Source organism: Eretmochelys imbricata, chromosome 1 (assembly GCF_965152235.1).
Source record: "Eretmochelys imbricata isolate rEreImb1 chromosome 1, rEreImb1.hap1, whole genome shotgun sequence".
Taxonomy (NCBI): domain Eukaryota; kingdom Metazoa; phylum Chordata; order Testudines; family Cheloniidae; genus Eretmochelys; species Eretmochelys imbricata.
This window is the reverse complement of record NC_135572.1, coordinates 136,137,753-136,150,822: the sequence shown is the minus strand read 5'-3', so window position 1 is coordinate 136,150,822 and position 13,070 is coordinate 136,137,753. Positions and strand designations below refer to the sequence as shown.

General features: G+C 41.5%; 1 protein-coding gene across 2 annotated transcripts; it reads right to left on the bottom strand.

Moving 5' to 3' along the window:
* Positions 1–2,023: 2,023 nt before the first annotated feature.
* TLR7 (toll like receptor 7) lies at positions 2,024–12,820 on the bottom strand. Of its 2 annotated transcripts, none has more exons than XM_077815730.1 (2): positions 12,776–12,820; positions 2,024–7,274 (listed from the first exon to the last, which is right to left on the bottom strand). In XM_077815730.1, the coding sequence occupies exons 1-2, from the start codon at positions 12,776–12,778 to the stop codon at positions 4,125–4,127; spliced, it is 3,153 nt and encodes a 1,050-aa protein (XP_077671856.1). In that variant the 5' UTR covers positions 12,779–12,820; the 3' UTR covers positions 2,024–4,124. The 2 variants fall into 2 exon arrangements, 1 of the variants encoding a protein (XP_077671856.1); XR_013345995.1 differs by lacking the exon at positions 12,776–12,820 and adding an exon at positions 7,415–7,597 and having other exon boundaries at positions 7,137–7,274.
* Positions 12,821–13,070: the final 250 nt, after the last annotated feature.

Sequence of the window (13,070 nt, the reverse complement as noted above, 5' to 3'; positions counted from 1 at the left end):
CCTGAGCACACCTACCAGCTCAGGCACTGCAGGTGGGTGAGGTGGAGGAATGCCTAGCTTCCCATGGATTGTTGCACTGCACCTTTGGCATGCGGACAACCAATGTGAGGCAGCAGTGCGCATGCCCAGAGGCAGACACATAGGGGCCTAGGGAACTTTTACAGTGAAAATTTAGTCATGGAGTTAGTTTACACGCTTACAAGGTTAGGCAGCAGCCAAGCAGGTGTTTTGTGAATGCCAGTGGCACCTAAATGTTGATTTAGGGGCCTAAAGAGGCAGTTAGGTGCCTAAGTCTATTTGTGAATCTAGCTCTGGTAGACCAACAGGGTAAACAAGTTCCATGCTGAGGCCCTCTCACAGTTAAGGCAGAGGGCTCAAGCCCCTCAACTGATCTTCACTGTCATTCTCTTCTCTGAGGTATCCAAGTTCTAAACAATTTAGGGCATTTACTAACAATCTGTTGCATATAATTATGTTCATTTCCTTTTTTTTCTTACAAGCAGGGGGTAGGTGGGGCTGAGATCCACCAGGACGGTGACCGGGGCCCAGACCTTCAAAGTTACTTAGGTGCTTAACTCCCATTGAAATCAGTGGGTGTTAGACTCCTAAATACCTTGCAGCATCTGGGCCCAGGTACTTTTTTCTGGGAGTTGCTATCTTGTACTTTAACTAAACATTTTTTTTAAAGTCCTTAGATCTGATGCATGCAATGATCCTCTTCAGAATGTGACCCAACTATAAACCAAGGCACAGTCTGTGGTTTAGTCCATGAGCAATCTGCAGCAATAGTTCAGAGAGAAGCATAAATTGCTGCTTCATCTGAATGGGTTGGTAGCTCGTTATGAACTCACTGTAACTTCCCAGCTGCGAGAATGGAAATGAAGAGAAGGAGGATGTGGGTTAGTTTCCTTTTTTCCTAAGTTATTCACAGCTGGTTCTCCTCCTCCTCCTCCACCCCCCCTCCCACCCCCACCCCCTCAGCTCAGGTTGGATAGGAGCTGTTCCCTTTCCTCACACCCCACTTTCTTTTTTAAACATCTTCTATGGTGTAACTGAATGGAAAAATCACAACTTGTAGTAAAATGCTTGTTATCCCACGGGTGAAATGCTGTACTATTGAGAATGCAGAACATTCCACATGTGCAGATTGACGGGAGAATGGAACAACAGTTGAATACAGTAAACTACACAGGTTCAGTTACATACACAAATATTATAGGGCATCCAATAAGGAGCAGGAAGGGAATGTAAAGGTTTTGGCATTTCAGTCTTCTCTCAACCCCCATGTCTGCGTATTTGGTGCAGGGGGCGGAGGGCGAGCATGAGAGGGTGGTGACATGTGAATGCTGTTATTTGCTACTTCTGCAATGATTCACATGTAGACAATGAGCGCTGGCTCAGTCTGTGGTTAATGCGCTGCCTGGAAGAGGCGCACTGGTCACTTCTCAGGGCGGATCCTGCTGTGCCTGAACATCCCCACACCCAGTCACTCCTGAGTTTTGCTTATCGCTGCTCCTGAGTTGTGTCTGGGAATCATCTATACAACCCAAACCAACACTTATGGAACATTACCCTTCTTTACGCTCATCGACATACAGACTCCACACCCTTCATGTGGCCTCCAGCTCAGTGAAATAGGGGGAGAAGCACAGGGATGTCTTCTCATTCTCTCCCTGATGTGTGACGGGCTGAAGACGGGGCCTAGGTGCCACTAGCCCAAATCAGGTGGAAACAGAGCATTTTCTCTCACCCTCACCCTTGGCAAGTGAAAATAGGAGGCTGGAGCAATGAGACTCATCTGTTCCTGCCTCCTCCCCCTGTGCCCAGCAATGGGAGGCCATTCCACGTATATGGCATGTTATGGAAAAGGGCATGGAGATGGTTGTGGGGGAAGCCAGTGAACACAGCTTCCTTTGGCAGAACAACCTCCTGCACTTCATGTTACATATTCCACTTCATGTATGCATGTATTGTATGCAGTGTTGTAGCCATGTCGGTTCCAGGATATTAGAGACAAGGTGGGTGAGGTAATTATTGTTTATTTGCCCAACTTCTGTTGGTAAGAGAGACAAGCTTGCAAACATCCACTCAATGTGCAGCAGCAGTAAAAAAGGTGAACAGAATGTTGGGAATCATTAAGAAAGGGATAGATAATAGGCCAGAAAAGATCATATTGCCTCTATATAAATCCATGGTACGCCCATGTGTGTAGATGTGGTCACCCCATCTCAAAAAAGATCTGCTGGCCTTGGAAAGGGTTCAGAAAAGGGCAACAAAAATGATTAGGGATATGGAATGGCTGCTGTATGAGGAGAGGTTAATAAGAATGGGACTTTTCAGCTTGGAAAAGAGACAACTAAGAGGGGACATGATAGAGGTCTATAAAAATCATGACTGGTGTGGAGAAAGTAAATGAGGAAATGTTATTTACTCCTTCTCATAACAAAAGAACTAGGGACCACCAAATGAAATTAATAGGCAGCAGGTTTAAAACAAACAAAAGGAAGTATTTTTTCACCCAACACACAGTCAACCTATGGAACTCCTTGCCAGAGGATGTTGTGAAGGCCAAGACTATAACAGGGTTCAAAAAAGAACTAGATAAATTAATGGAGGATAGCTCCATCAATGGCTATTAGCCAGGATGGCCAGGGATGGTGTTCCTAGCCTCTGTTTGCCAGAAGCTGGGAATAGGTGACAGGGGATGGATCACTTGATGATTACCTGTTCTGTTCATTCCCTCTGGGGCACCTGGCATTGGCCACTGTCAGAAGATAGGATACTGGGCTAGATGGACCTTTGGTCTGACCATTATGGCCGTTCTTATAAGCTTACACAGAGCTCTTCTTCAGGTCTGGGAAACATACTCAGTGTCACAGTTAAATACAAGGTGGAACAGATTGTTTAGCATAAGGAGTTAACACATATTTCAAGGGACCATTCAAGGTGAAGTGCCTTGAATGAAGTGCCTTGAACACTCCTACAGTCATTGCAGAGAAGGGAGGTGAGAAGGAAGAGAGGGGAAAAAAGGCACCTGGGGGCAAGAGAAGGGGGTTGTTAGTGGCTTATAGATTGCTGTAATAAGCCATAAATACAGTGTTTTATTCAGTCCATGATTTTTAGTGTCTAGTGAAGTTATGGATTTAAGCTCCCAGGCTCGTCTTTTGAAGATATTGGGCAGGTTTCCTTCGAGAATGAGGACTGAGAGGTCAGATGTAGAATGATTGTTCTGTGAAGAGTGTTCACCCACAGGCGATATGATGTTTTTGTCATTTTTCAGTATGAGTTCATCTGAGAGCATAGCGATTGTCTGGTTTCACCCGCACAGTTGTTATTGAAGCATCTAGTGCACTGGATGAGGTACATCTTGTGATAGGCACGTGTAGAGCTCATGGACCTTGAAAGGTGTGTTGTGGGGAGTATTGATCATCGTAGCAGTGGAATTATGTCTACAGGTTTTGCATCTTTTGTTTTAGCAGGGTTTGGTGCTGCTTTAGGTTGATGAGCTACAGTTTTATATGAGAATACTATTTAATCTAACAATGATCCAAAGAGCACCAGTTTCAGACACAGCTAAACTTCTCCTTGTAGTCCATGTAATACAGTAACACAAGTAAGTGGTCTCAGAGATATTTGAGCCAACCTAGAGGAGAAGCTCTCAGCCTCCACTGAACTGAAAACTGGAAGCTATGATTCTGTTCCAAACCTGAGTCTTCCAGCTGGTAGTGCGTTTTATCTCTATGTATAGCAGTAAGTGCCTGGTAAGGTGCATGTCATTGAAACAGTCTGGTTGGCAACTGGTGATGATTAAATGTAAGGCCGTCATGTTGCAGGGAGTCAAGTAAAATACTGTCTTTCCAATGTCATGTGCATTTAACTTTTGATATAATGTCAGGCTTAAGTTATCTCCCATGCTTTGAAACCTTCAAGTAAAATTGGAGTTTCAGTATCACCCAGTCTACTCAGCCGTGTTAGTCTGTATTTGGTGCATCCGATGAAGTGAGCTGTAGCTCACGAAAGCTTATGCTCAAATAAATTGGTTAGTCTCTAAGGTGCCACAAGTCCTCCTTTTCTTTTTCCAGTCTACTCAGTATCATACTAAGATTGTACAGGGCATGGGAGAGCTACACAGTCTCTTGGAACAGTTTGTTGTAGGTCATGTCATTGTTTGTCGCCAATGCATTTTTCAGACACTGCCAGAAATAACACTGGGACTGAGGATTGGTTGGCCACTCTAGGACAGAGCTACTACACAGCCTTTTCCTCAGCCGGAGGTACCTGGACTTCTTCAGAGCTCTCTCAAGAAATATCAAGATAATCACATCTACTTTTTCATCCATAAGTCTCTGGTGTGCCATGTAAAATGCTGTCTTAAAGTTGCCACTTGTTGTGTACTTGTTAGTCAGCACAAATACGGTTTTTCGGCTCAGTTGTATGCTCTGGGAAAGGTTGTCCAAAACTGGTTGCCCCGGCAGCCAATCTCTTTCTTCCAAACATAAATTGAACTGTTTATCTTTTTGATCTTCCAGGTTTTCAACTAATTCTTTCAAGATCCATTCAGCTACAGCTGGATCTTCGTTATCGTAGGAAACGAAAGCATCATAGCAAGTTTCTGGTGAATGTAAACGCCGATAGCCCTTTATCTTGGCAGTGCAGAAATGGTAACTATACCACATATCCCAAAAGTAGAGGTGACTTGTAACTGTAAATACCATCAGACACAGGATAGCTGATGCTGTCAGAGAGTACAGGATCACATGAGAGGAGTCCAGTTCGCAGGTATACAGATCCAAGAAAATCACACTCTTACCTTTATGTGCTCCTGGGCCTGCACAGGTCACATCTGTGGCCAGCAGAGGAATTGTAACCTCAGTCTGGTTGATCCACCAAACAAACCACACAGCATCACAAATGCACTTGAAAGGGTTGCCATGTAAAAGCAACATCTCCAGATTGCTGATAACATTCTCTGGGAAGCTAGATTTCTTAATTATTTGGATTTTGTTTGAGCTGAGATCTAAGTGTTTTAACTGGAAGGCATCTCTGAGAAAGTACTTAGTCAGCCGTCGGATCCTATTGTTCTGTAGTATCAGTTTGTGGAGGGTTGCAGAGCAACTGGACAGCTCCCGGGGGACAGTACTCAACAGATTGTTGCTAAGATCCAAGGTTTCCAGTTTCTCCAAAAAGTGGAGTTTCCCCCAGTTGAAAGTCTTCAGCATGTTATTGGTTAAGATGAGTACCTTGAGCCGTGGAGGCATGCCTTCAAAAGCACCAGGAGGCAAAAAACTCAGAGAGTTGTAGGAAATGTCCAGTTGCTCTAGGCTGGTCAGATTCTTGAAAAATGACAAGTATCTAGTATCCCCATCCCTCCATAAAACATCTAAGTGATTTCCTTTGAATTCCAAAGTCTGAAGAGAATGACTTTCCATCCCCATATTAGTAGAAGTGGAAATTTCATTCCCATTCATCATCAGCTTCTTCAGAAAGGTCAAATTCTTTGTAAAATCAAGCATGTGAGTAATACCTTCTGCCAGAAAATAATGTTTGTTACCGCTCAGGTCTAGAATTTCCAGATCTTTCAGTTCCTGGAAGGCAGTTGAGTACAACAAATCAATCCGATTGTTAGAAAAATCCAGATATTTCAGTCCAGAGAGAGGGTAGAACTCACTTCCATTCAAAGTCTGGCTGATAGCATTACCTGACAAGTTGAGGCATTTGAGGAAAGTGAGATGCTGGAAGTCAGACGGGTTGATAAAAAATATGTTGTTTCTGCTTAGATCCAGAGTTTCCCCATAACTGAGGCAGTCCTCATTAACAAAAGGTTGGAAGGAAGCAGCCTCTTTGTCTTTGGATTTACAACTTCGCCCATACTCATCATACCGGAAATAATGCATTTCCTGCAGCATTCGGCTTTTGTATTGGTCTACTGAAGCCATGGGGATAGAACAAAAACCATGATTATTGAATTCACCTGAAGAAGGAGATATTTTATTTACTGAGAGGTCTATCATTTTAAGAGATGGGAATTTTTTAAACATACTCAGGTTAGCAAGTTTGATAAAATTAGTTCCCAGGTCCAAAACTGTCAAGTTTCTAAGATGAAGCAATGGATGTAGGTTTTCTTGACTCAATTCTCTGAAGACATAACCCTTAACCCTCAAAATTTCCAGGTGTGTGAGAGAGGAAAATGTCTTAGACAGGTTCAAAAATGAAGAATAAACCTGAAGTTCGAAATTAAAGGACAGATCCAGCTCTACGAGGTTGGGGATAAAGTTCAAAAAACAAGCTTCTCCAATTTCTTTGGCCAGGAAATTTTGGGAAAGGTCAAGCACTTTGAGATTCTTGGTGTTCTTAAACCAGCTACTGGGTACATTGTGAAGGGAGTTACTGTGAAGGCGCAGAATTTTTAATTCTTTTAAGGCATCAAAGGCCTTGTGATGGATCCAAATTGGGGCATTATTAGGGCACGGAGTACACGGAAATGGGGCATTGTAACAGCGAGGGCAGTTGCCACTTAAATCAAGAATTTCCAAATTGTAAAGGTCATTTAAATCATGCTCCTGAACTTTTTGAATCATGTTATTGTAAAGGTACAGTTCCTTTAAAGTGGATGACAAATTGTGTGGAATGTAGGTTAAATTATTGGCTTTCAGGGACAATACTGTTAAATTTCTCAAGTCCCGGAAGGCTGCTTCTTCAATTTCAAATGAAACATTGCACGGATTACGGTAATAGCAGTTCTGTCCCAGATACAACATTTCTATGTTTCCAAGTTCTGACAGATTCTCTTTTGTGATGGAAAAAATGCTGTTTGCTTCGAGGCTCAGCAGGCGTAAATTAGAAGGAAGCCCCCGAGGTATTTCTGATAGCTGATTTCCATCCAAGTACAATGACTCTAACTTTGTAAGAGTGGCAAAGCTGCTGTTCTGGATTTGCAGTCTCCTGATGCACACATGATCCTTTGGCCCCAGTCGAACAGGCACACAGTTGCACCTGAAATCAATCTCCAAAAGATTATCAAGATGGACAAAGGATGTTGGGTAAATGTTTGGAATATGGTTAATGGTGAGAGTCAGGTTGGTGGTGTTCAGAGGAATCCCGTGTGGGATTTCAGTGAGGTGACGATCACTGCAGTCCACTATCACATTGGCTTTTGAAGCTTCTACTTTCACATCACAGGGTAAGCTTTTAGGAAACCATCTGGCTGACAGCAGCTTGGAAAACAGGAAGAGCAAGAGGAAGCGCAATCTGTTTGAGGGCCATGTGTGAAAGGCCTGAAAAGAAGGAAAGAAACGCACAATGATTTAGTACAGCTGCAATATACATCTACAATTATTTTTCCCTTTTAACTATTAAATGTTAGATCCCAAAATTCTCTATTCAACAAAGCGCTAAAGAACATTAAAGAACTTACTCAAAAGTGTTGTGAAAGACAAATGAAATTCATGTGCCTGGGAATTCTCTTTGGTTAATCTCCATTTCCGTGCACAGCTATGTTATACTCATGTAGGCCCAGAGAAATCCATCTGAAGACTTGTGCGGAATTAGAACAAGGAGTCTGGTGGCACCTTAAAAGCTAACAGATTTATTTGAGCATAAGCTTTCATGGGTAAAAACCCCACTTCTTCAGATGCATGGAGTGAAAATTACAGATGCAGACATAAATATACTGACACATGAAGAGAAGGGAGTTACCTCACAAGTGGAGAACCAGTGCTGACAAGGCCAATTCGATCAGGGTGGATGTAGACCACTCCCAACCATAGATGAGGAGGTGTCAATTCCAGGAGAGTCAAAGCTGCTTTTGTAATGAGCCAGCCACTCCCAGTCCCTATTCAAGCCCAAATTAATGGTGTTAAATTTGCAAATGAATTTTAGTTCTGCTGTTTCTCTTTGAAGTCTGTTTCTGAAGTTTTTTTTGTTCAAGTATGGCTACTTTTAAATTTGTTTTTTGGATACAGACTAACACGGCTACCCCCAATACTTGACATTGTGTGGAATTAGGTAGCTCAATTTAAAAGGGTTAAATAAACCCCACATAGAAAGCTATCAAAACAGTCCAGCTGCATATGTTAACTCAGCAAGAGAGATCTGACATTTGTTTCTTTTCATACTCATGATTTTCCCCTATATTGTACTTCTGTATATCGTTGGAGAATGTAGTAATATTACATTTAAAGGTATAGGAGAAATGTTTCAGAGTTCATTTTCAATGCATGGTAAGTTGTAGCTGTACAAAAGGAAGCAGTGAAATGACTAATGCACAAATTGCTGTCAAATGCACAAAATAAATGGAAAAAATAGGGTGGTTTTGTTTGTAAGATACTCGGGTTCAGTTTACAGTGGAGTAAGGGCTTGTCTATACGGAGACTTAGTAGGTGGCAAGCTGGGGTGTACGTCTACTGCATACAAGACTGCTGTGCGCTAACTGGCCGTACGGACCCCTTGTCACACACTAAAAGTTCCCTAGCGCGCTTTGATCTGCAGCTTTGCACTATAGAACTTTCAGTGTGCAGTAGCGGATCCACTCAACAACTTCGTGTGCAGCAGGCTAGGCTAGTGTGCTACACATTCACGTCCTGGGTTGATCTCCATGTGGTCAAACTGTAAATTTTCAAAAAGTGACTAGTGACCTGGGTGCCCAACTTGACACAAATTAAAGGGGCCTGATTTTCAGCAGGTATGTGATCAGCACCCTTTAAAATCAAAACAAGATATACTATCACTATATACTTTTGAAAATTCAGGCCAGTAAACTAAGGTGCTGATGTAACAATGATAGGTTAAAAAGAATCAAGCAGAGGTGTACTTTTAAATTGGCTGTGTCCCTTTAACAAATAATAATAGCTAAATAAGAGAGCCAAAACCCACAGACATTTCAAAGTTCACAGAATCTCCCCAAATGAGCTCTCTTTTCACACCTATATTTGTGATTTTGGCTACTCTTTTTATTTATATTTGTATTGGGGAGGGAGGAGGACTGGAATGGGGAAGTAACATTTCTCAGTATTCTAGTGGATATTTCCTTCTTTCATGTGCAGTCACTATTTTTTTTTTCAAGTAATATTATTCACTGAAGTTGTCAATCACCTGAAATTCAATACAATTTTAACTATCCTTATTTATTGTGTTATTTTGGGACTGGCTTTTATCTGGATTTTTTTTTGAAAACTTTAAAAATATTCATAATTAAAATTTCTCCCTCAGTAATTTGATGTGTAAGGAATGGAGAACAAAACATTACACCCAGTGCTTTTTAATGAATCAAGTAATTACATGAGAGAATGTATTGACTGAATGTGGAAGTTCAATTAAGCAGCTAATTACATTGAGAATCAGATGCTTAAACAGATGCCACTAGGAATGCCCAAGTGTTTCTTCACTCCTGTTTGATCATGTGAACATCTTTTTGTTACTACAAGCCACCTGTTAAACTGAAAGTCTGGGAAAATGCTGTTGAGCACTAATTCAGACACACTTGGTAGGTAACATAGGCATTTTGAATATTTAGGTTTTCATGTTATATATGTTGTGCTCACTTAAGTTGCTCCCCTGCTGCTCCTCCACCCTGGCCATATTGTATTTCATTGTTACCTAAAATAGCCAGCCCCAGATGTATACAAAGGAGTTAACAAGAACTGAAAGGAGACCAACCATAAGAAATAGATGGAACGGCTCTCATGTGACACTGCATTTCTGTTCTCTAAAATCAACACTTGGTTTAAGAACTTCAGGAGATTTATTCTGTCAACTTTCCAATATAAAGCTTCAGTACTAAAGTAGGAACATAAAAAGTCATTTACCTGATCCGCATCCAATTGAAGTCAATAGGAGTTTTGCCATTGACTTCAATGGCAGCTGGATTGTGTCCTAGGAGATGTTTTATGTCAATGAGACAAATTTCATTTATTTTTACATGAGGTTCAGATCAGTTCTCTACATTCCTGAGGAACCTCAACCTTTCATTCAAATGGGTGACTCCATCTGACAACACCAAAAGGTGCCAGAACCCTCCCACACTTCCATATAGCCTTAGAGTAAGAGAAATTGGTTGCAACCTCCAGGCTGAGGTAATGAGGTAATCTGTAGAGGAAAAAAAAATCACTCCCCCAACTCAATATTTTTCATTAATAAACAAAGGAGGTGGTGATGGAGGAGGAAAAAAGGGAGATAAGGGGGGTGGGGGACACATTTTTTTAAAAAAAAATAACTGAAAGCCAAATTAACTGGAAAAAAAAAAAACTGAAAAAATTAACTGAGAACTTTGAACAAGATGAAAAATTACCCATTGAAATCTTCATTTGGTTGGAAAAGGAATTATTTTTGTTAAAAAAGTTGCAAGAGAAAAATTTCAACAATATTATGCATCACTTCATTTTAAGGAGCACATTTAGTAAACTCAATAACAACACATAAGTGATTGGTAACTTTTATAAGGGATGAGAAAATACATAAATGATTATTAGAATAATGAAAATTGCTACCAAAAGGGTAAGCTATAAAAAGCTGCTCCTCTACTGACAGCAGGGTCTTCTCCAGAACCATGAGCAGGATACCTGAGGCTATACACCAATCATGAGAGCTGGAAGAGATGTTCACAATCTCTAGCACAAGGTTACTAAAGAAGCCTCAGGCTCCCTAGCTCCTCTCCAGAATTATGGGGTGTGTCTGCCATGGAGGTCACTCAGTGAGTGGGAGTTTCTCCACAAGCACTATTATAGGGGAAGACATGTCTAATTACAACCCATTGTGGGTAGCTCAAAGAGCCTGCTGGGAGTGGGAGCAGTGTGTTTCAAGGGGCTTACCTGGCAGAAGACCAGAGAGGCACCATCACATGTCAGGATGAAGAGAAGAACAGGGCATAAGGATGCCAGTCCTTCTCCCATTCCCCAACAAAGACCAATGGATGTGTGTTGGAACTCCAACTTTCAAGTTCAGGTTTGAACAGGTCTTGCTGTAACAGAAATGCTGTTGGATTCTTCGCTATGATGGTTCACTATGGACAATTTAGACGTTTTATTCAAACCTGATCTTTGACACTTTTTAGATGCATTCCTTAGAGAAGAAGGATGGTGCTGTGATTAAGGTATTGGACTGTACTTGGGAAACCTGGGCTCAATTCTTAGCACTGTCACAGGCACAGACTTTTGGTTTTGCTGGTAGGTGATTTTGAAGAGGGGTGTGGGGGGGGGAGGCTATTTTCAGCATATTTATACACTTCTTTTATATTCTAGTTATTGAATATGTGTCTATCATTGGTATCTTAATAATTTAATCATTATTAAGATAGTAATGAACTACATAATTATATTATAAATGACAATATATTAAAATCATTGCACTCACCTACAAGCTGTCTTCAGTAATAACCCAGTTTAAACACATTACATCTCACTGTAACTTTCTAGATGAAACGGTCAGCAACACTGTGGCTCGTGAGGGCAGTACTGGGTTTACAATGGCTCTATGCCCACATGTAGGAGGGGTCCAGCTCCACCTGCATTCTGCCCTGAGGCCCCATCCCCACTCAGCCTCTTCCCCCGAGGTCCCGCCCACTGCTCACTCCTCTCCACCCTATGTGAGCGGCGGCAGAAGCCCTGGGGACAAGAGGCCAAGTGGGGGTGGGTCCTCGTGAGCTGAGCACCACCCTCCTATTTTTTTCAGTGGGTGCTTGAGGCCCAGTGCACCCACAGAGTCAGCGCCTATTTCACAGGCTTCCTGTGTGATCCTGGGCAAGCTACTTAGGGCCAGATTTCTAAAGGTGTATTAAGTGCTTAAAGTGCAGCTAGGTACTTTTGAAAATCTCACTAGGCACCTATCTCCTATTGATTTCTGCATCTTTAGGTGCCTAAATACCTTTAAAAATCTGGCCCTTAATGTGTCTGTGCTCAGTTTCCCATCCATGAAATCGGGGAAGTGCCACTTCCTTTCTTTCCTCACCATTCATCTGTCTTATCTATTTTGATTGTAAGCTCTTTTGTTAAGAAACGGTCTCTCGAATTATTTGTCCACACCACAGACTACGATAATACAAACAAGAACAGTGTCTTTCCCAGATCGCTGTAGAAAGGAAAATGCATTAGCAATAATAATTTGTGTCAAAGTCTTCAGAGTAAAAGAAACTGAAGTTAAAACCAGTAGCCGCAACCGTTGCCGTTGTTTTCTGCGTAGCCAGTTTGTTGCTATTGTAGGAAGCGCAAAAAGGGCCTCTTTCTGCCTGATTAACATTTGATCAAGTGATCTATTCTCTAGGCAAATGCAGGCATTTCACTGTTACACGTAAATAAACGTATTTTTATAATCTGACCATGTGGCTGTCCATGACAATGGAAGGACCAATTATGACTTGTATAAACCCTATCGAATCCACATCTGACTTACAGTATTCATCAAATATTCAGAAACAATGCACTGGGGATATTTTCTAAATGGACTTTTATCATCCTTCTTTGAAGTTGTTTCATACAGATTTTAAAGGCAAAATATAATTGGAGCAGAGAGAGAAAATAGCATCCCAAGGGATACGAACATTCTGGAAGAGGATATTGTTATTAACATGCTATCATACTAAAAACTTGCAATAAAATAGTAGGAGCAAACGTTATCTGTCCCCTGATCCGTGTTATTGTGTAATGCCAACTATAATCATTATGACAAATTATGAAATTGGTGTTGGTAAGGAAAGGGATAGTCTGAAAAACTCCTCTCTCACCCACGTTGCAGTTCCCATTCCACAGAGCTCTAAGAATATGCTTAAAGTGGAAGCTGAACCTACCATTTCCTGTGTTCTTCCAAGACTTAGAGATGACTTTTCCCTGGCGAAAACTGCAAATCAAAGGGAGACACAGCAGCTTGAAAGGAGTGTCCACTGCTTCAGCTCAGGTACAGAAGCAAGCACAAAATGGCATAACTCACTGAGACACCAAATAACGTTCGGATACTATCGTTTCTTCAGTCAAGATGAAACTTGAGAAATCAATTACATGTGAAACAGCTGCTGCTACTCACTTCTTCAAAGTTATATTTAAATTAAACCTTTGGGACCTCATTTATTCCAGCCCACCCTCTAC